This window comes from Zeus faber (assembly GCF_960531495.2).
Source record: "Zeus faber genome assembly, chromosome: 12".
NCBI classification, from domain to species: Eukaryota; Metazoa; Chordata; class Actinopteri; order Zeiformes; family Zeidae; genus Zeus; species Zeus faber.
The window spans coordinates 25,134,830-25,161,342 of NC_137196.1; the positions used below are offsets into that span (position 1 = coordinate 25,134,830).

A 26,513-nucleotide genomic window follows, 5' to 3' on the forward strand; every position below is an offset into this window, starting at 1 on the left:
GTTACAGATCCCAGGGAGCTGCACTGCGTTACGCACGGTTCCGCAGCTCTGATCAGAGCCATCTCTTCTCCAAACAAACCAAATAAAAACTGTAGATGAATTTAATTTACTCAGTTTCCCGCGGAGCAGATCCCTCCTCCCATCCCTGTGTGCACTCTAACTTTGCTCTCCCCCTGTGACCACACAGTATTTATAATGCTACTTCCATGTTTTTTCCATATTAGTGTACATATCTATTCTGGTGTAGCTTTGACCCTTGGGTTCCTTAAGCCACACACATACGTATTGTGACGCGTACGCACTGATTTTCAATGCACGTCTATAGGGCGTGTTTGATTCCCAAATGGTGGTTTCGCAGACTGTGTGTTTGCACAAAATTTGCACAAGGGTGTTTCGATTATCCAACGACAATTTGATTCACTAACAGCCGATGTGGCTCGATGCTCCTTGCCCGGTCTTCCTACAACACAATACGGAGAGGAATTCTTGGATTGATCGCCAATTTGTCATTAGATTCCCTCCACCCCCTACTATCACAGTCCAAGTCCACCCACCTCATACGCACATACGCAGTACCACACTTCTTCTATTTAACACACGTGTGTATTCTCAGAGGCCTCATCCCACCTCGGATTTACTGCCCCACTTGTCCCCATCTTTCCTCCGTCCAAGCCTCAGTTGTGACTCTCTTCCCCCCCCGCCATCCCGCTCGCTTTTCTTTTTGATCTATTCCTTTGGGTCCGTTTGACCCCCTTTCTCTCCAAACGGCCCTCGATCCATCCTTCCTTCATATCCTTCTCCTTCCGTCCACCCCCGAATTCCCTCCATCTTGTCTCACCGCTCCGACTAGGCCTCTCTCTCCAGCCTTGGCAGCTTGTGATTAATGCGTGCCGAGTGGGCACAAATGTCCGTTTAACACTGTCCGACAGCATATGAAGCAGCTATAACTAAATCAATATGGCCGACATGCCGACCGCAACACCGCTGCCGATGAGCGCGATGATTTGGCGCAGGATGGCGGGACCCGACGGGGAGCGCCGTTGTTTATCATGGTGCCGCCCATTCCCCGGTACGGTAGGACACAACAGTGTGCGCGCGCGTGTGTTTACGGTGATGTGGTCATTTTCCAGGCTGATAGCCGGCTGATCTATGGTATTGATCTGAACAGCTGAGGACAAGGAGAGCAGCACGCTGCAGGAGAGCGATAAGTGGCCTGGCGTGTTAGGAGAAGCATCCGGTGATTTGGCTTCCTTTATTCCAAACCTCCTGGACCGAGGAAATCGGAAAGACGGGACAAATCCGGATTGGATTTTTTTAAATTACATTTTCTTTCATCGTGTGAGATACCTAATGTACCATATTATATTATCATTTTCTTCTGTAGCATTATATTTTCGGATATTTTCACTGTATCGTGAACACAGTTCTGACTAATACCTTGATATCGATATTTTGGGGATGAGTATTTTTGCTTTCATAACATAATTTAACATAATTATTTTCATATGGCTGCGTGCGTCACTGCCAAGGAGGTAACCACATGTTTTTATGTGTTTATTGTTGCTCAACAAGTGATGCTGCTTTCAGATGGAACAGACAGGAACAGGACAACGGCACTTTCCGAACGGCACGGGGGGAGGAAAAAGAACCCGGAGCGAGGGAGAGATGAGACAGCACAGCGAAACAAGCGATATGTTGCGATGGTGATGACTCCAAAAATATACATAAAACGAAATTATTTTGTGCCTGTTATTATATATGAGAATTTTAGTTGATGTTTAGTAATCTTATTAGCGTCCCACTGTCCATATCGCACCAGACTTGAACTGCTAAGTAACATCCGACTCATTCTGTTGCGGAGGACGGCAAAGACTGTTTCAATATTTAACTCGCGCCAAGACGGGTCGTAAATATTCTTGTACGGGCGAACCAGCTCAGAGAGTCTTGCCCCGAACATCTCCATTCTCAGATGAGGTGATCGGGCCCCGTCACAAAATCTCGGAGGTGCACGACGTCACGTGATGTCCCCGCGCGCCACCCCCTGGTGACGTCATCAGCTTTTATGTCATCAATTAATCTACGATGTTTGTTAAGGTTAACAACTATCGATTAAGGACATTCCTCTAAATTCGCATCCCTGATTGCAATACTAGCCCTTAAAGGTCACCACTCACGAAAAACTCACTCACTTTATCAGAAAGCGAGAACATGACTGAAACAGAGGGGTGTAGAGGCATGCTAGAACGGCATGCTACAAAAGACCTCAGAGACCTATATTAACTGGTTGAAAAGGAGCACAAGTGCACAGTGACCATTTACATTCAAATAGAAAATCCATGTGCTTGTCCCAACCCGGTCCTACAGATTCTGTGGCAGCCATCTTGTACGTGCCCAAGCAGATTCCCTCCTGCAAGCCCCTCCCTTTAACCCCATCAGACTCCCAACTCCATAACGGCCCCCTGCGACTCCCAGCCCGATTCCTCACACTTCAAGCCGTAAACCACTTCACCCGCAGCTCTTATTAGTGCCCAGCTTGTAAAAAGCCATTTAGCCTTGATTAGCCTGCTCGGCCAGAACTGCCTCCACGAGGTTGTCCGCTTGACTTAACTGCCGGACCATGTAAAGCTGCTCAACTCTCGAGTGCAAAACTTCAAGGTGGTCTCCAGTCTTTACTTGTCTAGAATCAAAAGAAAGGGGGGGAAATTAACTTTTGCTCTCGTCTCAGGGTCCTTAAAAAGCCTCTCCCAATCCCAAACGATACCTCCTCATCCTCCATCACCCTTTCTCCGCCCCCACCCCCCATTAATATTCATTTTGGAAGGCTGATTTATGGTAAAACAGCATCCTGAAAGTTATTTCATTTGCCAGAGCTATAAACAGACATGAATCTGCCTTTATGTGCCTGCAGCCATGTCACTGGAGGGGAACTGGGAAATGGGGGTTGGAAGGGGGATGCGGGTGGAGGAGGAGAAGGGGCTGACATCTGAGCCAGAAACATTAGAGCTAAACTTTTGGAAAAGGGAGCGGGATTCTCTTCTTAAATCATCGCGTTTAAGGTCTGGATAGGCTTTCTGTGCCTATGTGGGACATTTCTAGCCATCTCAGTGGTTCTCAACATTGCACATCACAGGAACCCAACCCTTGTAATTTAGTTCCACCTTGGGAACAAGGCTTAGCAGAACTTATTAGAAGGGCCTCGGAATTCAATTTTTGTCCGAAATATCAAACGGTTTTACAACTCTCCATACTCCGCAGCTCATAAAACAATAATTTTATGGAGCTCGGTTGAACCGATCTGAGGCGGCGGGCGGGGACCCCGAGGAAGACGAACGACGTCTCTTCAAGAATGCATCGCCGCTAGAGAAATAATTCCCTGGTTTAAGTCCAAAACTGAAAAAAGATTTTCCTCTAACCTCTTTTTAAGTATAAATAGAGCCCGGCAGAGTGAGCCTCAAGCTTTGCCCTGATTTGTGCCGCTGTGAATTATAATATTGGAAATATTATCACAACGGGCCGTGGCTATAGTGGACTAAGGGCTTGTTTAGGACATCAATCCAACATGCTGCACTGTACCCCATGGAAACGTGTGAATCCATATTTCTACGTTGTGTGTGTTAGTGCACGGCTATTTGAAAGTGAGGCTGTGTGTGCGTGTGTCCATTTGAGTGCATGTGAGTGTATATCCATCTGATTGATACATCAGTGTATGTGTGTGTGTGTGTGTGTGTGTGTGTGTGTGTGTGTGTGTGTTAACGTTTGTGAGCATGGTGGGACAGCAGATTGTAAAAACCATGCTGTGGCCTTGATCAGGAGGCCTGGCCGCCGTAAAAACGTGAGCTATCGTGCTAAAATACACCCACAATGCACTTTACCGGCCCTTATTCTGTAACTGCACCGAGGGGCTGTGTGTGCGTGTGTGCACGTACTACACGTCACATGCTTTGTGTGTTTTTTTATTTTTAATTTCTCCGCCGTACCCACGATTGGATAGGAGGCAAGACGAAGAAAGAAAGAATTGTATGAACGGAAGACGAACAAATGAGACTTAAGCTGGGTGAGGGAGAGAGACAGACAGATAGATGGCTCTCCCTCCCCTCCAGTTAGTGCTCTGTCCCTGGTGTGTGTGTGGGGCCATTTCTCATTTCATTAGTGTGTCCACGTAGGTGTGCGCACGGCAGAGGACCTGGAGCATCCATCTCAATCAGTCCTGTGTCTTAATCTACTGTCCACCTACATGGGTCGCGCGCGCACACACACACACACACACACACACACACACACACACACACACACACACACACACACACACACACACACACACACACACACACACACACACACACACACACACACACACACACACACACACCAAAGCAAAAAAAAAAAAAAAAGGAAGGTAATGACATTCTCAACATCGGACCGTTCTAAACAATGGTCGTAATATCCACATTACCAACGACCGTTTCTCAAACATTTCTTGTATGTAGATACCATGCTACCCATAGCCATCCACACAATATTTCCGCAATATCAACATCAAGGAATTCGTCAAGAAATACTGTGATATATCATTTTGTCAATAACTCCCAGGCCTGCTGTGCATTAGAAAGAATTCCGGGGAATGAAGTCTTCCCACAGCAGAATCCCTGCAGAGTGTCAGGCTGCTGCTCCCGCTTAACCACGGCCTTAACTACACCAACACACCATGATAAAACATTTAAGTCACTATTGATTTCCCCCGCCTGAGCGGGAGGTGGATGAGCACGCCTGTGTCCCCGTCCAGGCCCCGTGTGGTGACAGTGGCTGGGGGAGGGGGGCTAGAGGGGGTGTGGGGGTACGTGGTGTCTTGTAAGTGCCTGAGAGAAATGGAGGCAGAGAATGAAAAGGTATCAGAGAGAAAGAGGGAGAGGTAGAGAGGGCGAGAGAGGGAGGTTAGAAGAGGATGGGGAGAGGGGGGGGGGGGGGAGAGAGAGAAGGGGAACAACAGTTGGAGCGAGAAATCCTGAGATGGGGTCTTGGGGGGTGAGGCAGGGGGGCGGGTGGGGGGAGGAATCCAGCTTCATCACTTCCAAATTGAGGACAGATTCAATTATTTGCAGAAGCCACATGGAAATCGCTCCGCATTGTTCCGGCTGGAGCACCAAATTTGGCAGCAATCGCATTGGCGACATTGGAGGGGCCATTTATCTTGGAGGGGAAAGAGCATCTGTGTGTGTGCGCGTCTGCGTGCACGTGTGTGTGAGATCATTTATCTTGCAGGGGAATGGGACACACACACACACACACACTGAGGGCGAACAGATCATTACCCATCTGGGATCAGAGAGAGAGAGATTTCACTAACGCTACCCTGTGCAAAGACACACACACACACACACACACACACACACACACACACACACACACACACACACACACACACACACACACACACACACTGCGTCAACTTAACAAAAGGAGACAAATCTCATTTTCATTTGGGGAGACAGCGGCAGAGGAGCCCCCACAAAATGCGTGCATTTATAGCGAGCGCTGAGGAGCGAGGCGGGGAATTGTTACCGCCAGTGCCGCTGTTTGTTCCAATACAATCATTCAGCGTCCAGTCGGCGCCGCTTTACACGGACAGTCGGATTAAAGCCGCTTTGCCTCTGGAAGGCCGCCGAGCCCCCTGGCAGCAATATTCAATCTCTCAATTTCTCACCCGTCCCATCCAATGGCCATGCACAGTGTCACTTTCCACCTTTTTTATGTATGGAAAATAAAGTAATACATATTTTGTTGAATAACAACAAAAATAAGATGAATAAAAAAAGAGGTTAGACATTGCTATTTGAGGGTTAACACCCAACATTCCTTATTTTAAAACCCTTTTTCTGTTCTGGGAAATCTTTGACCTAAGCTCTCAGAGCTGGCGGTAACTTAACCCGTTATTTTTTTTTTTTTAATTAATTAATTTTTTAATAATTTTTATGTTTGACAGTAGAATAACACATAAATTCTTCTCGGGCTGGGTTGAAACAAATTATAATAATAAAAAAATCGATAGGACTAAATTCCATCGTTTCAAGTTCTGAATGGATTTGGAAATTGTAATATCGATACTTTGAAACCTATGCTACCATTTCACACTTAAATTCAATGGCACAAATGTATTAGACTAAATTTGTTCCGTATTCTTGTAATGTACGGAACAAATTTAGTCTAATACATTTGTGCCATTGAATTTAACGCTAGATGGTAAACTGAAAAGCTGGTAGCTATTCCCGTAAGTATAAAATATCGATATAACGAATATATCGATGTATTATATCGCCTCATCCAATATCTTCTTGAATCAATATCGAATCAAATCGTGACCCTTTCTATTGAAACCAGATCATGAGACCCTGCCCAACACCCGGCCATAGGAGCGTCTGGACATCAAAACAAGCTACAGTAACATATTAATCTAGCTGAAATGATAGGACACAGGCTAGACTGGATAAAAAACTTCGAAAATACATTATTCCTGTGCACGTGTGAGTGTGCAAGTGCATGTGTGCACGTATGCACAGATCAGCCACAACATTAAAACCATTGACAGGTGGAGTGAATAACACTGATCATTTTGTTCCAATGGCACCTGTCAAGGGGTGGGATATTTTAGGCAGCAAGTGAACAGTCAGTTTTTGAAGTTGATGTGTTGGAAGCAGGGCTGAATGATTAAGGTAAATAAAGAAATTGCGATATTTCTTTTTAGACCAATATTGCGATTGTGATATAGTATGCGATTATTTTTAAGTTCCTTAACTTCTGTGTTATTAACTTAACACAAGCAATAAATCGTTCAATAGTATGACCAACACAACACAGGATACAGTCAACATATAAACTGCTCTTTCCTGGAGGCCAGGCCTACGTGGTATGAAGAATTGAGATGAATTGATATGAATAACAATTTAATTGTAAAAAGATCATAAGAAGTTCGATCACAGTAGAATATTGACTGATTGATTTAACTTGAATCTTGTTTGAATCTGAAAACTAACAATCGATAAATATACAGTGTTTCAGCAGAAAAGCATTCTTCATAAAAATGTTACACACAAACACACACAGCTCTATGCTTGTTAAAAAATAAAAATAAAAAAAAGGTAAAAAAAAAACCCAAAACAGACACATTCTGTAAGAGGCTCCATACGGACTCTACAGGTGTTCCAGGCTCTGCCAGCAGCACACGCTGCGCACTGTGCACCACGGCAAGGGCTGGAGCACCGGGTCTCAGCGCAGAGGTTCGGTTAAAACAGTTGCAAGTGTCCCCATTACGCACGGTTTCATTCCATAAGGAGCCGTAAAAAATAAAAACACATTGTTTTGGTGCGCAGACCGCGGGCTCCCCGTCGCTGGTATGAGCATCATCGGTACCGTCAGAGAGGGTACCCTGGTATCCCACCCCAACATCGGGTGCCCTGACCGCCCAATGTTGTGTCCGATGGAGCATCTGTGGGATGTGCTGGAACAACAAGCCTGATCCATGGGGGCCCCACCTCACAACTTCCAGGACTTAAAGGATCTGCTGCTAACGTCTTGGTGCCAGACACCACAGGACACCTTCAGAGGTCTTGTGGAGTCCATGCCTCCATGGGTGACAGCTGTTTTGGTGACACGAGGGGGAGCTACACAATGTTAGCGGTTATAAGTGGTGGTTTTAATGTTGTGGCTTATCGGTGTGTGTGTGTGTGTGTGTGTGTGTGTGTGTGTGTGTGTGTGTGTACTATTTCTTACAGCACAGGTTAAAGAAGGCTTTTGCTTAGACATGACATTAACCAGCTGCCGATGATTCATACCGCAAACTGCCTCAGTGTTGTGTGTGAGCGAGAGAAAGAGTGTGTGTGTGTGTGTGTGTGAGAGAGAGAGGTGAATCAATCTACCTGTCAGGCTGCTGCCTCTCTACTTAGCCACACTGACCTGTCTGTCTTCATCCGTCTCACACACACACGCACACGCACACGCGCGCGCTGATCAAATGCATCCCCTTGCTCAGCAAACACACACATACACAGCGCTACGTGCTCCCCACGCGGCTGTGTTTCCGATCAATAAACTTCAAGCTGCTCGGCTCGTTCGCCAGTTAGCCTCTCTGCTGATATTTAATATGGGGGACAAACACACACAAATAGCACTGATTGATTCATTTAAATGAAACATTTACAGAGGGCAAGTTCTGCCAAAAGCAGGAGTGATGGGAGAAATAATTAAAAAAGACAGCGGGCAAAATAAATCCTCTTCCCAGGAACTAACCAACATCAAAACCAACGTCGTCAATATCAATAGAAAAACCATACATAAATTCATAACACGTGCGGAGACTGTGCCCTATTTCTATATTGTCAGGATTATTGTTTATTGCTTAGCGGTGTGGTTTGGCTTTAGTTGATGGAACCGTATTTGATTCTTTCAGAAGATGGTTTTATAGATTGTTTCAATGTTGTGTAAAGTTCCCCACAAAATCATCTTAATTCTAAAAGTATATATTCTACACTGAAAATAGGGCAGTGTGTGTGGGACAAAAGTTAATAAGCAAATTGAGTGATCGAGCTAAATTGTTCACACTGTATCTGCTTATAATAAACTGCAGGGTATAAAAAAAGTATTTATTATCTAAACCATGATGACAAAAATAATATTACTTAAAATATATATATTAAAATGTGTAAATAAATAATTAATATTATGTATGTACTTGTTTTCACACTTCAATATATGAAATATATTGTTTAAACCTACATACTGTATATGTATATATAAATTCTGCGGCACCCTTGCAATTCTGCCGAGGACCCCTAGGGGGCCGTGAACCCCAGTTTAGTAAACCTGTGCTCTTGCTTACCTTAAGTAAAGGAAAAGGAAGGAGGATTAGAGGGAGGAAAGTGATGCATTTTTTCCTCCCCACAGGTCTTTTAAAGAAGCCCGCTGGGCTCTGAGAGGGGAAATCATTTAGGGGGAAAGAGGCCCGGGCAGGAAGGCAAAACCATGACCCTGCTCACTTAGACAAATCGTGTGTGTGTGTGTGTGTGTGTGTGTGTGTGTGTGTCAGTTTGGGTGCGTGGATGTGAAGTAATCGCGCCGGGGCAAAAGGACAGCGGGAATATGCCAGACATGCAGAAGCAAGCAATCAACCAAATCCCATTCTGCTCGTACGATCTCCCTCCCTCACACTCCGTCTGTGTCTCTCTCTCGCCCCCCCCCTCTCTCTCTCTCTCTCGGGTGGCTGCCGGGGAGCTGACCTCTATTACCCATGCAGGGGACAAGGTGTGGATGCGTGCGTGAGATTGTTTTCTCGGGGCAGAATATGAATGAAGAGATGGAAATGAGGGAATTAGGGGAGCGCTGGACACACACACACACACACACACACACACACACACACACACACACACACACACACACACACACACACACACACACACACACACACACACACACACACACACACACACACACACACACACACACATATATATATATACAATGTTAAGGACCCCATGACCAAGTTGTCAAACACACACACGCAGTGTGTGTGTGTGTTTGTTTGACAACTTGGTCATGGGGTCCTTAACATTGTACAAACCCGCCTGCAACTTGAATAATGAGATTTAAATTCGGGAGTTGGCTGAGGAAATGTGTTTTTTTTTTTCTGTTCTGGGGATACTTCACCTCCACCTTTCTTGACTGTCAGATTTGTCTTGGAAAACAGTTTAGAGCAAGAAGCGTGTGGACCCGTGGGATTACTTTTGCCTATCAATGTGACTGAAATAGGGCTGGACAACATGTAAAATATATATTGGAATGGTGTTAATTTTATGGTAATAACTTATCATTAAAGCATCATGACATACAGCATTTTACACGAGGAAATGTTGAAATGTTATTTATTGTCCGGTACCAGCTGCGCTCGGCTGGCTCTCAACTCTCCGACAGCGAGTTCAAACACACGCACACGCACCTTCTTTCACTCACTCAAAACTATACCTTTATTAAATTAGGATTATCAAAAAAATATCATATTATAATTCTATTCTTATTTAAAATCGAATAATTTGATATGACCACAGGGGAATATTAAAACAAAGCAAAAAGATGAAGTAAATATCGGATACTATCAGACTATAATATAAAAAAAATAATATATGAAAGAGAAAGTGCCCGACCTCAAGAACAATATTGTTGTCATTCATGTAAAAAAATGTCAATATTGTTCAATATTGTTCTATATATATATATATATGTTAAATACTTTAATTCGCTGTTCCCAATGTACATGGCAGCAAGTGAACAGTCGGTTCTTGAAGTTGATGTGTTGGAAGCAGGAAAAATGGTCAAGCGTAAGGATCTGAGCAACTTTGACAAGAGCCACATTGTGATGCTAGACGACTGGGTCAGAGCATCTTCAAAACCACAGCTCTTGTGGGGCGTTCCCTGTATGCAGTGGTTAGTACCTACCAAAAGTGCTCCAAGGAAGGACAACCGGTGAACCGGTAACAGGACGGCCATAGTGTAACACAGTGTATTGCTGCGATGGGGCTGTGTAGCCGCAGACCAGTCAGAGTGTCCATGCTGACCCCTGTCCAACCTCTGAAAGCACCTACTATGGACACCTGAGCATCAGAACTGGACCATGGAGCAATGGAAGAAAGTGGCCTGGTCTGATGAATCACCTTTTCTTCTACATCATGCGGAATGCCGGGTGTGAGTGCGTTGTTTACCTGGGGAAGAGATGGCACCGGGATGCACTGTTGCAGACCAAGTACACGCATTCATGGCAACAGTATTCCCTGATGGCATGGGTCTCTTTCAGCAAGATAATGCTTCCTGCCACACTGCAAAAAATGTTCAGGAATGATTTGAGGAACATGACAAAGAGTTCAAGGTGTTGACTTGGACTCCGAATTCCCCAGATCTCAATCCGATGGAGCATCTGTGGGATGTGCTGGAACAACAAGCCTGACCCATGGGGGCCCCACCTCACAACTTCCAGGACTTAAAGGATCTGATGCTAACGTCTTGGTGCCAGACACCACAGGACACCTTCAGAGGTCTTGTGGAGTCCATGCCCCCACGGGTCACAGCTGTTTTGGGGGAACGAGGGGGAGCTACATAATGTTAGTGGTGGTTTTAATGTTGTGGCTGATCAGTGTATATTCAAGCCCGAATGATGCCTGATTTTTGGGTCCGATTGCTGAGCAGAGTCCTAGCCCACCGATTACTGATGTTTTGACTGATATTTTGTCAACATTTTCAAACAATTTGAAAAACGTATATTTTATTACCGGATTTATATTTGATAAGTATATTTGATCATACTTTAGTATGAATTTTAAATTAAACTTCGGTCTGGGTGCCATGCTGTGCAAACACATGTATGGTGAAAAATAGCTAGCAGCTACCTTAAATTTGCACTTGTGGTGGTAGCTGGGGAATTCATTTTCGAGTTCACCTTTAACGCACCACCTCCCGCTTTGAACACTGGAGAGCGAAGGTGCTCAGAGTGGGGCATTTGCCCCAAGAAGCGTAGGAAATGGAGTAAATTAAATGCATCTAAAATAAAACACACTGTTTTTATTTGCATTGTTTGGGAGCGGAGCTCTGACCGAAAAGATTCCGCAACTCCGATCAGTTTTGCCCCCGGTTTGTATTTGAGGCAGGTTTTTATTTGTTCCCAAAGACCACGCGCCCGACATTTATTGGAGGAAATAATGGACTTCTATTTTAATTTGACTACCGGATTTGAGAAAATTTTACTTTTAAATTTAAATTTTACTTAGGAAACAAATAAATAACAATAAACACAAAAATAACTTGTTTTTATAGACCAAAAAAATGTAAAAGATGATTTTTTCAGAGTTCCAGTGAACGCATCATCACTTTCGAAACAAATTTGTTTTCAGAGTTTCCCATAAATGCAGCATCGCTCCCTGCTTGCCCGTCCATGTCTAAGGCAGAGTGTAAACAAACATATTATTTATAGGAGTATTTAGGAGTATTTATAATGCCTATATATTTATATATACACCTATCTTTGATGGAAGTTGACGACAAACTAAGCAGCGGTCCGTTTATCTGCATTGTCTTCTATTGTGGCTTCCATGTTTGGTTAAATACCTTTCTGTGAGTGTTTGCGTGAGAGAGAGTGTTCACATTAAAGATTCTAAGCCAGCTCTGTGCACAGACAGAAGAGAACTGCAGAGATCAATAGCTAAAGAGACCCTCCCTGTTGTGTCACTTGCGCACGCGCGCACACACACACACACACACACACACACACACACACACACACACACACACACACACACACACACACACACACACACACACACAATTCTATGACTTTCTGATGAGTTCTTTCTTGTGGGAGAGTCGTCTTGGAGAGAGGTCATAAATGATGCATTTCGTCTGGACATGTGTGTGTGTGTGTGTGTGTGTGTGTGTGTGTAACCTACTTTTCAATCTCGCTGTTTTTACAGGTGCGCGGGGCAGAGGAACAGGAGGATGAGGAAGAACAGGGGGTGTTGGGGTCCGTCTTGCTACACTCCCCGTTGCTTGTCGAAGGCATCTCTGAAGACACAAAAGTATCAATATTTAAATTTTAATTTCACGTGTGTGTTGTTCCAAAACGCACGTTTAAAAAATACTAAATAAAAAATAAAAGCATGTAGCTTACCGTCATTGGCCCATTTAGAGAACTCTGGCGTTATTCTATTAGAAGGCATTCCACCACTGGCAGGACGGAGAGGGAGGGAGGGAGAGAGGGGGGAAGGGGGGGACGAGATGTTAGGATGCAATCTTCCAACTTTTGGGGGAGTCCTTCACATTACAGGGAGTCTTCTGATTCGATTTAATCGGCAGAAATATCGCTTAATGCAGCTTTAAGGCAGCTTTTAAACTGTTGTTGGTTAAATCTTTTGATCTTCCAGTTCAAAAGAAACCAAATTCCCCACCACTCTGCAGCACCACCTCTAATATCCACCTAAAAGATCACTGTTGAAGTCGACAGAGAGGGTATAGGGGGATATTAAAAAAAATATAATAATTAAGTAAAATAATTTCTCCCGCTTCTAATCGTCCACGTACTTGAGCACGGCCCCCCGCAGCGCCTCCCTCTCACGGGCCTCGCCCTGGTCCTCCCCGGCCCCGGAGCAGGGGATGATGTCGGCCTCTGTGTACTGGGCTTTGCCGTACTCCAGGGTGTCGTCGCCGTCCACGTCCAGGTCGGCGTCGCTGTCCGCCGCGCTCTCCTTGGCGCTGCACATGGCGAAGCCTGTTCCTGGAGGGGAAACGAGAGAGCGAGAGAGAGAGAGAGAGAGAGAGACGGAGGGATTAAACCAACGACTCCCAAGAAGAGGACACATTAAAAAGACAGAACCTGCTGACTGGTTGTTTCTTTTAATGTGGAAATGCAGTTTGGACACTTTTTGTGTGGCATCATGAACAATGTTCTCACTAAAATAAACAAACAAAAAAAAGACAAGCAGGTTTCTGATATGAACATCAGATGGCCACCAGAAATGTTGACGCCGATGCAAGTAGAACTTTGACATAAAAATAAATATATGGAAAATAAAATCAGTGTATGTTGAAATTACCCCATGAATTCAAATGCAAGACTATTAAAAGGCCTAATATTTGTAAAACTGAATTAAGGACATTGTACAGACACCCTGGGGCATAAAAGCTGCATCACACAAGAAGGGGGAGAAGAGAAAAGGGAACCACGGAAGGGGTCGGAAGACAGAAGAGAGGGAGATTTGTGGTGTCCTGATGAAGATGGACGTGGCGGCCATATATATCGCTGCACTGGTGTGTGTGTGTGTGTGTGTGTGTGTGCGTGCGCACACACAGGACTGACACCTCCATAAACCTAGTGATGAACGCTCAGACAAACTCTCGCCACTGCCTGACTGCTCCCTTCAGCTTCACTTAGCAACAGTCTCTCTCTGTCTATCCCTCCCTCTGTCTCTCTTTCTCCCGTCTCCTTGTCTGTGTGAGACTGTCTGTCCTTCTGTCACTTACGCCATGTTGTTTGTGTGCGTGTGGGGGGGAGGGGTGAATCTCCATTACTTACACCATGTTCTTCAACCCGCTTGAAGGTGTGTGTGTCTCCATCACTTACGCTCGCTCTGTCTATCCGCCCATGTGAAGATAGCCTCTTTTTGGTGTGCGTCCGTCTCCGTGTCACTTAAACCCCGTCTATCCCACCCGAGTAAGAGGTGTGTGTGTGTGTGTGCGTGCATGTGTTGCACTTAAGCTGTAGCATGGAGGCGGTTCCTGCACGTCTTGCGAACAGACAGGCCTGACAGCCATCTTATTTACACCTCGCCCAATTTACGCAAACTCCCCACTGCACTAGTGTTGTCTGTGCGTGTGTGTGGAGACAGCCATCTTTTGCAGCGGGACAGAGTCTCAGTTTAGGGGTTGCAACAGATCCCGAAACTCAGGGTTGGGATCATATCACGGTTCTGAGTCACAGATCGGATAATTTTTGGGATTACCAAAAAAAAGTAATATATATATATATATATATATATATATATATATATATAAAATAAATAAATAAAAGAAAGAAAAAGAGGTTGACAAATATAACTTCTTTCCATTTACCCTGTTAAACACTTAAAACAAGGAACTTTGCCTATGGTCTTAAAAGGAAAACAACATTCAAGATTTCCAATTTCAATAAAATCTTAGAATAACAAAACATTCAGTATTCAATTGTTAAATTAAGGTGCAATACGAGGCACGCATGATACCGTCTTCCTTTAAAAATGTTGAGATCCGCCCACAGTAAACCAATTTAATACCAACAAGTAACCAGTATCAGGTTTTAATTTCTCACATTATAACAAACTAATTTCAAGAAAATTGGTTGAGAATTAAGCAAGTTAATCTGTTTAGCAGAGAAGTTTAGTGGTTCTTAACCGCTCCAATCTGGTGGACGTGCAGACGCAGAGCTGACATACAGCAGCTCCTTCCCGATACGTCCTCAAGCAGCAGCAACACAGCCCATCTACCGTAGAGCTTGGAAGCAGACACTGTCCTGTCCATCTTGTTTTCACCGCAACTCTGCATGGGGATTTCATGGCAGGGCTGGGCGTTATTTACTACATGAAATGCCACAATATTTCGGTAATTTTTTTATTTTTTGAATTTGACGATATTTTGGCAATGACGATTGGTGCCGTCGTAAGATATTCACACGCAAGGCATACGAGAGAAACAATCATTGTTCATGTGGATCTCATGACCCAGCAGCTGGAGGCGTTGATGAGAGCATCCAGAACAGAGCATGACGTTCAGAAAAATGGCATTTCTTAACTGTATCGCCCCTTAAAGACTTAACTACATCACAATATGACAATAAGCGGAACCCGAGACCACATCTTGTGTCACATCACAATATCGACATTATAACGACATACACCCCAGCCCTACTTCGTGGCTATGCCCTTTTGTCCCCTGCTATTCCCACCTGCTCAAACCATGTCATTCATTCCTCTCTTTCCCTCTGAGGAAGAAAAGCTATGGAGACAGAGAGGAGTAGAGAGAGAGAGAGAGAGTGGAGAAAGAGAGACTGATCATTAGGCGAGCGGGGGGTGATGGTGAAAGGGTCGGCTAAAAATGGGAGACCGAGGCTAGGTCCATTTACCACGGGCCCGTGGTTTTTAGTGGTCAAATAAAAGGGACCTTTTAACTTTTATTTGGTCTCGGTGGCCGGGGGGAGCGTATGGGAACGAAGGCCGCACCGTATAAATCCAGACGCTCGGGGAACAGACACCAGAGAAACCTCCGTGTTAAAAAAGAGAGGGATCAGAGAGCGATAATGAAGCCGTGCGGTCCGAGTGGGAAGACAGCAGCAGGCGGCCCGCACCACTCACCAAGGACTACGTGGCCTAAAGCTGGCCGAGAAGATCTCAAATTCCATTCTTTATTTTAAGGTGTTTCCGATGATGTCGACGCATAGTTTCTCAGTTACTTCAATTAAATATTAGCTATTTCAATATTTAGAACAACCTTGTGAATGAAAAAACAAATCAGATTTTAAGCCCGATCATTTTTGACCCAAAATATGCATTCCAGGCAGGTCGAGTTGCCTATGCATTCTCGGGTTTTAGTCCCAAAACCATGTGACTATGCAGAAGAAGCAAGGTACATTTAAGAACACAAAACCTCAGAGAACATTACCTACAAATGCATTGATTCATTTTAGGCCTTTTTTTTTTAATTGATGAAGATAATTTGATTTATTTCCGTCAGACTTACAGGTGTTAAAAATTACGGGTTGAAAATCTGGCCCCCAACAAAATGCGGTTAGCATGCAGAAATAGCCCTTTGTGTTAAAAGCCAAACAGCAACAGATGAAACACACAAATTGGAATCCCCATCAGAGCTGCGGTCGTTGTTCATGTCATCGCCCGTACAGCGAATGGGAGAGAGAGGGGTGGGAGGGAGAATCGCTGCTAATCAAATCAATCGATCGACGTATGGATCCTGTTGACCATGACGACTTAACAGCAGCCAGTAAGTAGAAAATTGAACTTTTTGGACGACGCCCATTTTGTCTTGAGATGATCGCTCTGGGTCAGAGTAAGGACGGTGGAAGTAAAAACAGTACCAAAGGAAGGTGTTTAATAATATCTAATTGATTGCATTTCAATCGACGGACGACGTTGAGATGCACGGGTGGACCCTAATCATGACAGGAAGTCAGCCTTTATTTGGAAATCACATGTTTTTAGCAGGGCTAGTGTGTGCATGTGGAGGTTTACATGGATGTACACTCTGTGTGTGTGTGTGTGTGTACACGCCGGGTGCTACTATCTGTCCCTCTAAGCGGTCTTGGCAGGCCAATCTAATCTGGCCAGGGAAAGGTCAGCCTCACTAAAACTGCCTTTCACTCACCCAACGCAACACTGATGACCCCCCCTCCTCCTCCGTCCCCTTATTCAATCCATTATTTCAACCCCCTCACGTTTTAATTTCTCTCCCCTCCTTCCTCACCTGAATCTCTTCTTATTCATCCACCTATCTATCCATTCCCTCCAAGTTCCATTTTTATCCTGAATAGCTTCCTTCTCTTCCTCCCCCTTCTTCCTTGCTGGTGACATTGAGTTCTTCCTCTAATCTCTACTTGAGCTTTATCAATTTTTACATCGTTAGTTCCTTCCATTTCCTTCCCTGAGTCGGCCTTATCTGCCGCACCTCTTCACCGGGAATCAATAAGGCACACACACACACACACACACACACACACACACACACACACACACACACACACACACACACACACACACACACACACACACACACACACACACACACACACACACACACACACACACACACACACGTCTCATTACCCGCGCTACCCCCTGCATATCCTTGACTCTTAACACGCCAAATACATGTGTTCCTTTCCGAGTGACACGCTTTTGGACAAACCACGGGGCACCAAATCTGCATACCCGTCACCGTGCCCCATCCCCACCACCTCCCCAAATATGACAAGAGGGACGGGATCAAAGGGTTCATCACCCGCCTCCGATCGACGAATTGGCTGACCTCCGGTGACACGGCCGTTGCCATAGCGATTATCAGAGAGAAAGATGGAGAGGGAGAGGAGGAAATGTCAGAGGTCGCCGCACTATTGCCATGCCATTTACAGGTCAGAGAGTGGTGTGTGGGTGTGTGAGATTGTGTGTGTGTGCCAGGTGTAGAGAGAGAGAGAGAGAGAGAGAGCGAGAGACTCAGACACAAAGGGATACAAGATGAGACGGCCATCTTTGAAGTCCTCTTTTCAAAGCAGGGGATTTTTCCCCCCGTCTACCTCTCTCAGGCCGTCTAAGCCGACCATAATCTCCCTCTTTTCTCCCCCGTCTCTCCGCTATCGCATGTCAGAATCTGTCTGTCTGTCGCTTGATCATTCCGTCTGTCTGACTTCCTGTCACTCCACTGATCGTTAGGAAAAAGATGAGACGTTTCCACCCGAAAGTAAAACAATTCAGGTAAAAAAGGTGTTAAAAAAAAAAAAAAAAAGTTGATAACAAGTAGAAAAAGTAAGAGTGGAGACTTTGGGAAGCACCATGCAGTGTTTTGCGATGACAGCTCATCCTCATTTTACACCTTAATACAGACAGAGCCCAGACAAAGAGGACTCTCAGCCCACACCACGACGCCAGTTTCAACCCCGTTAAGCCGGTAAGAGATACAGCCAAGTGTCACTCGCATGCACACGCACACACACACACACACACACACACACACACACACACACACACACACACACACACACACACACACACACACACACACACACACACACACCATAAACTGAGCTTGTTCGATTTCCCCTGCCTCTTCTTCTGCCTTCAGGGCCTCTTGAAAGCCCCCCCCCCCAGATATCTCAAAGGGCAGAGAAGGATGGTGGCACTTCACAGGATAGACTCTTTATCCGGCTGAGGGACCCCCCCAACCCCCAAACACAACATCCGTCTATCCATCTGTTTCGCTCTCAGACCCCCCACCGCCCTCTCACCCGGCTGGATTGGGCTGTGGGGATGAGCCTGTGCGCTTTTGAACCATCCACGCGCTTTCAAGACAAAATCCACCTTTTGGAGTGTTCCTCTGTGTGTGTTTGTGTGTGTGTGTGTGTGTGTGTGTGTGTTTGTTGACGATGTGCCGTCTGTATGTGTTTCAAGTCCTCTCGCTCCCCCTCTATCTCGGCCCACCCCAGTTATCTGTGTCACATCACAGGCCGCCCCATTAGAGCGCCGCAGAAGGGTCCTGTCTGCCGCTTTCAACATCCTGGACCAGGCGTGTGGAGCAGGGAAAGAGAACAGCACCGGGCGTTGTATTCATACTTCAGGAAGAGTACTTCTACCGCACGGTAGAACGTTTCCTTAAAATACCTGAAATACTAAAATGTACTTTAATTTTGTTGTTTACTGGAAAAGCAATTACCTTCCGAATAATGTTTATAACCTACACAACCAAACCAAAAATAATTACATCAATAAAGCCAGACTTGGTTACGGAACAAGTGTTTGCGCTGCTAGAAGTTATTAGGTTTATTTGCTCTTGAAATTCAATCTTAATTTGCATCTGTAAGTGTTTATGGCTTGTTAGATCATTGTATTCTCTGTAGGGACGCAAATTTAAAATAATTTCCCTAATCGATAGTTGTTAACCTGGACCAACAATCGTAAGTTAATTGATACGCACCACGGCGCGTGGGGACTTCTACTACTACTTCTTCTTGCTCCGTTGGGCATTTTCTTTTCGACTGCCCCCTGTCGTTCCGGTGAGTAGTACTTACCCCCGACTGGGTTTCTTTGTTTTGTTTTCTCCTAACGCCCTGCGCCGCACAAACACTGCGTCAATACAATAACAACAAGACTGCAGATTGTTCAGTTCGATAAGACAAAATCTTAAACGATTTTATTCTTTTAACAGTTAATCGATGGTCGATTAACTGTGAGCATCCCTCTAATTCTATGTCAAAATAATTATTACATTTCAAAATAATAACTACTTTTTATAATAATGAATATAGACAAATAATTCTGATGAACAATTTAATTGGCTTTTTGTTCATTTCATGCCACTATCATGGTATGAGCCCAGAATAACATGTCTACCTACAGAAGCGCTATCTATTGATACTGAAGATTGGAACATAAAAAATGTGGAAGATGGAAACGCTTGTAATTCGCTGTGTATTGCGACACTTCTAACATTGGCCTAAAAGTCCCCTAACTTTTGGACAGAAATATGAAGCTGTGGAATCTCATGATTTTACAAAACGACTGCTATCAGCTAAAAAAAAATTGCAATTAGGCAATTATGTAATAATCGTGACAGCTTTAAGTGGCAATATTAAGTCATACTCGATAAATGACCCTCTCAGAGAGGATTCGTACTCGAATAGTAATGTAACTAGAATGTAACTGGGAACTTCCACCTCTGATGGGAAGCCGGCACACCAAAGATTTAGTGGAGATTTGGCCATTGATCTGTCTTCCCTCCTCCATCTCAGAGAAAAGGGGACGAGGGGGAGCAGGTAAGTCTCAGCGTGTGTGTGTTTAACAGATCGAACACGAGTAGGCGAGGAGAGGGAGAGGGGGATGAAAGAAGGAGAGGGGGAGGCTTTAAAAGGAGCCTCTTGGAGGAGAGAAGATCTGACTCCATCCCCTCACATCCTGAGAGCTCAGCCGTCCGGAAGCTGATGCTCTTCAGGTGTACTGGATATAGGGCTGGACAATATGGCCAAAAATGTTATCACAATGTTTTTTTGTATTGGTCGATGTCGATAATTATCATGATATATATTTAACAATAAATACAATAATGAATAAATAATTAAAATAATAATAACCAAAATAAAAAATACAATTATGAAATTAATAATAATAGATAAATAAATAAAATAAAGAATATATATTTTATACACTTAAATATATAATAAAATCTTTGCCGTCTGAGAACAGCCCGAAAAGTTCCCCAATCTGCACTCTTGAGATTATATGCGGGGGCGTTTGGAGCGGACCGAGGGACTCTCTCCGACCCCTTGTCAGACCAGACGTCACCGAAAATGATGGATTGTTTCTTTCATCGCAGGGCTCGGGTTGGAAGGAGGGCGAGTTTGAGTTCAAGTTGGTGTTTGAGGAAGACCCGCCGCGTCAACTCCGGGGGGCCTTCAACCCAGCCGCTCTCCCCCAGACCGTGGCGAGGAAGCCCCGGCGCTCCTGGACCCCGGCACAGGGCAGACGACTGGCCCCTCGCCTCACGTGGTTGTTCCTCTGCTGTACGATTGGCTGTTTGCCTCGTGTCTTCGCAGGTAGAGGAAAAAACGGACTCAAACAATCTATCGAAAATAAATTTCATAAATTTATCATCGCGGAAGACTTTATTGTGAAAATAATCTAGATCGTTTTATCTCCCAGCCCTAATTGGACATGTGATAAGTGTGTTAAAAAAAACGACTTTGGAAAAACCTGTTCTTAATCTAATGTGTTTAAAATTAGGTTTTGTTGATTCATTGCAATTAACAATATAATTATCCTTTGTCATGTCTGTTAATCCTCCTGGTAGCATGCTGATGTGTCATTGAGCAAGACACTTAACCCCCTAACTGTTATTCTCCCTTTTAAGTCGCTTTGGATAAAAGCGTCTGCTAAATGACGAAATGTAAACGAAATGTAATGAACATGTCTACTTATTGCAGAAGGGCTCTCTATAGACTTTGACTAAAGGCAACTGATGGAAAATCAGCAACATTCTACTTAGTGCACTATTTCTACCATTGGTTTAAAGTCCTGCTTAAATTTGGATGGAAACATGATTGTGTAATATAACGATTCTCCAAAAAGCCTGCAATCTGCTGAAATAATTGCGATGGGGCTAAAATGTAATAATTTTGACCGCTCCAGGGACGCCCCATTTCAACAATCATATCGAAAATAAAACAGTTTTCATCTACTTTTCTAACTTAAAGCAGACTGCTTTGAAATGGCTGTGGGCGGCTCAATCCGTCGACGTGAAAAACAAAAAATGAAAATAAGGGGGAAATAAATAAAAGATTACAGGCGGGAGCGGGGGAGAGAAAAAAAAAAAAAAAAAAAAAAAAAGTTAGGATCCACAGCAGAGAGAGATGAGGAGTAAGAAAATGAGTGAATGTGAGAAAAAGAGATTGAGAGTGAAATGCTGTGTGAGTGAGGCGGTCCCCGGTGACCAGCTCTCAGGTCCACTTCTATAATTGCATTTCGGAGCCAGTGCGAGCACACGCACGCACGCACACACCATGGCAGCCAGCGGGTCAATTGCCCAGCAAAATGTGTTTCCCCTGCCCTGACTTCGGGGGCCGCACCGGTCTCCATCCCCAACCCCAGGGGCCACGAGACCACTAGCACCATTACAGACCCCGAGTCACACTCCACCCTGCTTTCAGGGTCCCCACTCTTTTCAATAAATCATTTTCCAGCCCATTTTTATCAATGACACACACACACACACACACACACACACACACACACACACACACACACACACACACACACACACACACACACACACACACACACACACACACACACACACACACACACACACACACACACAGTCAACTCCCAGATTTTTCTATTGTTATTTTTGCTGATTAGGACAATTTGAGTCATATTCCATGACTTTTCCATGACTGCAAAACTACATTCCATGTTTTCCAGGGATGCCTGGGAACCCTGCCGTGTATTGTGTCTGCTCCTCAATCAGTTTTTGACATTTGTGTGCATGTGTGTGTGCGCTTGCATGTGCCTACCTCGAAAGCCGCCCTCCAGCAGTGCGGTGGCCCGGATCCTCTTCTGCCCCGCCCATTCGTACTCCTCGAAGCCCCGGCCATTCTCGCCGTCCATGTCGGCGGAGTCGTCGTCGCCAAACCCGCCCTCGCGCTGATACCGCAACACAAACACACACGGGTGGACGTCAGCGCAGGTCAAATTATACAACACATGTACATCTGTTACCATTGGTATTCTTTCGATTTTGAAGGATTGACTTGGAAATACAAAAATAACTGACAATATTCGATAAATTAATATCTTAATATCTGATTTTCATATAAAATCTAAACCATGATTGCGTCGTAGGTTTCAAAATGACATCAACTTCTGTTTGTGTTGAATTAGTTAATTTGGCGAGGAGGGTTAGCGGCTCTAAAACCAGTAGAAAGTTGGAAAAAGAAAGGAGGAAAAGGAGGGGAGGATGGACGGCGGGGGTCGCCAAAACCAGGAAAACCATGAGAAGGTTTGTCGTTGTTAGGCGACCAGAAAACAGACGGAGGTCGCCTCACTGGTCAGCTCCTACGGGGGGGAAAAAAGGGGGACTCTGATTGGAGATCACCGGTGTTCATGGTTTCTAGGGCTGGCTCGGTTAGAATCTACAGGGAGGGTTACTGGAGCCTATCTACAAGAGAGAGGAAGGAGTCGACATCTACAGAGAAAGAGGCCGTCCGGCTGGCGCCAGGCGGCGGAGGGGGGTGGGGTACCTGGATAAGGCATTGTTCCACATGTCTACTCATCTCCTCCTCGGTCCCAGCCAATGGGACGCTGCACAGCGGACATACCTGTCCTCCCTCCTCTGGTTTCCTCCTCTTCATCTTCCCTATACGGGCTGGGAGGAGACAGGGGGACACGGGAGAGAGACGTGGCAACGGTTAGCAACTGAGGATAATGCTACGCACCTCAAAACCCTAATTCAACTTGTCATTCTGTGTTTAAATTTTTTTTTTTTTTAAAAGCAGTTTTTAAAAGAAACAATTAACAATGGAGAGTGAAAGGAACCACAGCTACATTGGGAAACGTCTCCACCTCTGCAACCCCAAACTGACCCCGGACCTCTCTGCTCCGACGCCGCGCACCCCCGCGAGCTAGGCCGCTCTCAAATGAACCGGAATACATCCCTCCGCGAGCGGCTTTAAATACCTTTTTTACAAAACGACGCCCGTAGCTCAGACAAGCTTATGTGTCTCGCAGTATCGGATAAAAAAGGATAATGAGAGCTCCACGTCGGTTTTGAGGTTTTCAAAGGTCCCGAGCGCCCTACACCTCTGAAATGCACGTGCAATGACTGCCGTGTAACTCTGTATACTGAAAGTTATTTCCTTTTTAAACGTGAGTTCTTCGTGACACGACTTCAATATTAAGTTATTCCGATTTATTCATTGAATAAAAAGAGACATCATAGAAATAGGGACCAGGGTTTTGCAGAGAGTACACCGAAAATATGTGTTTTCAAATATAATAACGAGTTGGCGTTACGAGAACAAACTAAACGGCGACAAATTAGATGAGGAAAAATGTAGATCATCGACTTGAGCGACGTGCCGTCAGCCGGCGTGTGGTTTCGGGGGGGGGCGCCGTCAGCGTTGCTGGCCCACCCAGCTTCAATAACAATGTGTTGTCATCACGACCCCGTGTTCAAATAAAGAACGGGCTCCGAGGGATGTTCCACAACTTGGACGATGTTCAAAGGGCGCTGGCGCGTCACCGGGGGCGACCGCGCCGGCGCGCGACAACCAGTACGGACGAGCGTGATGTGACCCAACAGGCCTCCCCCCCCCAATTCCTCCCTTCCCTCCCACAGACTCTCAATCCCCTCTTCCTGTCACATCTACACCCACCCGCCGGCCCTGCTCACACACACATATAATTAGAAATTTAACAGAGCAGAACAGCCGCCATTGACCCCCTCGAGTTTTTTTTCTTTTCTTAACTGCAAATGGCGCACGGGGACGTTAATTTTCAGCCGGCTGGGAAAGCAGAGACGGCCGGCAGCCACGCCAGACCGGGGGATGGAGGGAGGGAAGGAAGGGGAGAGAGCGAGAGGAAGGCCAAGTCCCCCCACCCCAAATGTTAAGGGGGGCAGGGCGGGGTGTTGTTAAATAGGAGAGAGGCCTGCTTATTAAGTCCGGCGGAGACCTGGCCAAAACCTAATCTTAACACCACCCAGGGTGGAGGGTGAAGTTTAAAACAAGTAAACCCCCCCGTCACAGGCTGTGGCCGGAATCCAGCGGGTCGGGTGGGGCTGGGAGGGTGGAAATAGATACGATATACTGGTTCAGTGAGCAGGGGTGTCATTAAAGGTCCCACATCTTTCCATATCAATCCTTAAAGGCTAAGCATGTTGACATATGTGCATTGGATATTTTACAAACAGAACAATTCATTATAACAAATTATTTTGTTTTCATTATCATGCAGAGAATTATTTTGTTTTCATTATTATGCAGAGACTTTGTCCCTTCCAGCTGAAGAGGCCACTGTTGTACTTTTCTTGTGCTTTTACCAGAGGCTGCGTTCACACTGCAGGCCTTCTTGCTCAATTCGCATTTATTGCTGGGACCCGATTTTGTTTGTTCGGCTTTTCACATTATTATTATTATTATTATTTATTTATTTTATTTTTTCAAACGTGGCCAAAATCACATTCCAGTGTGAACTGGAACTGACTGGAGCCGCATACACAGAGGTAAACGAGGACGTCACGCGCAGCACGGCGTCGTACGGAAGTAAACATGGCACGGCGGTTGTCGGGCGGCTTGGGGCCGTGGACCTCGGCTCAAGTTCGGGGATGAAATCTTTAAATCCGGACTGGGGCACGGCGCTTTTTTTTTTTTTGTTTCCTTCAATGAGGAAATTTTGTAAAATAAAATACACCTTTAAAAAAAAAAAAAAAAAAAAAAAAAACACGCCCGATCGCTCCCTCAGAGGACAAACACAAACTATTTTTAGATGCAGTGTTATTTATAAAACGCGGCGAGCGTAGGTGCTCCCTCACCAGATCCGTCTAATTATCAATATATTATTTATTTTCCCTCCCGGCGCTGGATACGCTGCTTAACGGTGGCGGGCGGCCGCGGTGCCGTCTCCTCTGACGTTTTGTTCCCAATCACACTGGCACCAAGACCCGCCCCCTTTCCACCGTGTGCGCGGCATCGAGGCGTCAATCGCCTATTTTTAGGGGGTCTTGAAAAACCCAGGTAAACCCGCTAATTTCGGTGCGAAAACGGCGTATGTAACCGTTTGAAACGGACAATAATCAATAAACCAGCACGTTCAACTTTTACAGCGTTAAATGAACCGGCGTCAACAGCATCCTCTTTCAATTTCCCTCACTCTCCTGACGGGTCGGAGTTTTGAACTTTAGCGGCCTTTACTATTTTATTCAAGAATGTTCTTCTACACCAAGTTTCAACAGCAAGATCATCTTATATTCTACCATCAACCTGCTTTTTTGTCCCTGAAATTCCTTTATTATTGTCCTGTGTTTTCGGGAATTGCCCCCAGGGGACAAAAACAAAGCACTACCACTACCGTACTGGAGAACTTAAGAACATTTACTTTCTTTTTGTTCAGGCTATAGAACCGGTTTCTAACGAGCAAAGAAGCGTGTTCTCTCTCTCTCTTTCTCCATCTCTCTCTCTCTCCATCTCAAATTTTCTAGTAGGGGAAGCGAAGATGGCCATCTACCTCACGAGGAGGAACAAACTGAGGGGAAAGGCGAGTGTTTTAGGAAGAGTGTTTGTAGCGTTGGTCAGGGCAAGAGTCTTGATTGATTTTAACTTTCACAGACTGATGAAGAGTCGGGACGCCTTCATCAAGCTGTGGCGCTTTAATGACGCCATCCGTTCCCTGGTGGAGGACGACCTGTGCTTCCAGTCTGTTTTTAACGTGTAGGACTCTGTTAGTGAACAAAGTGCGTTTGTTGTATTGTCTGCAACTGTGAACCAGAGAAAATGTTAAAATAAAGATGCTTTAAAAATCAAAAAAAAAAAATCTCCCTCTCTGTCTGTCCGTCTGTCTGTGCCAGGTGGGCGGGGCCGGCTCCCTCTGCCCGGCTCTCAACAAGGCAGGAGGAGACCCTGCTCTGGGTGAGTGACAACGGCAGGGCGAGCGGAAGGTTGCGCCCCGGCCGCCCCCTCTCCGTGC

The 26,513-nt window shown here is 45.2% G+C and overlaps 1 protein-coding gene across 1 annotated transcript in view; it reads right to left on the bottom strand.

Annotated features, from left to right (window-relative positions):
* rnf220a (ring finger protein 220a) overlaps window positions 1–26,513 on the bottom strand; it is a gene marked incomplete at its 5' end in the record, with an annotated part of 185,023 nt that overhangs the window by 10,767 nt on the left and 147,743 nt on the right. The window contains 5 exon segments of the mRNA XM_080010946.1: window positions 12,480–12,594; window positions 12,701–12,756; window positions 13,111–13,303; window positions 22,346–22,475; window positions 23,072–23,196. Of these exon segments, the coding sequence (XP_079867072.1) occupies window positions 12,480–12,594; window positions 12,701–12,756; window positions 13,111–13,303; window positions 22,346–22,475; window positions 23,072–23,196 (619 nt within the window).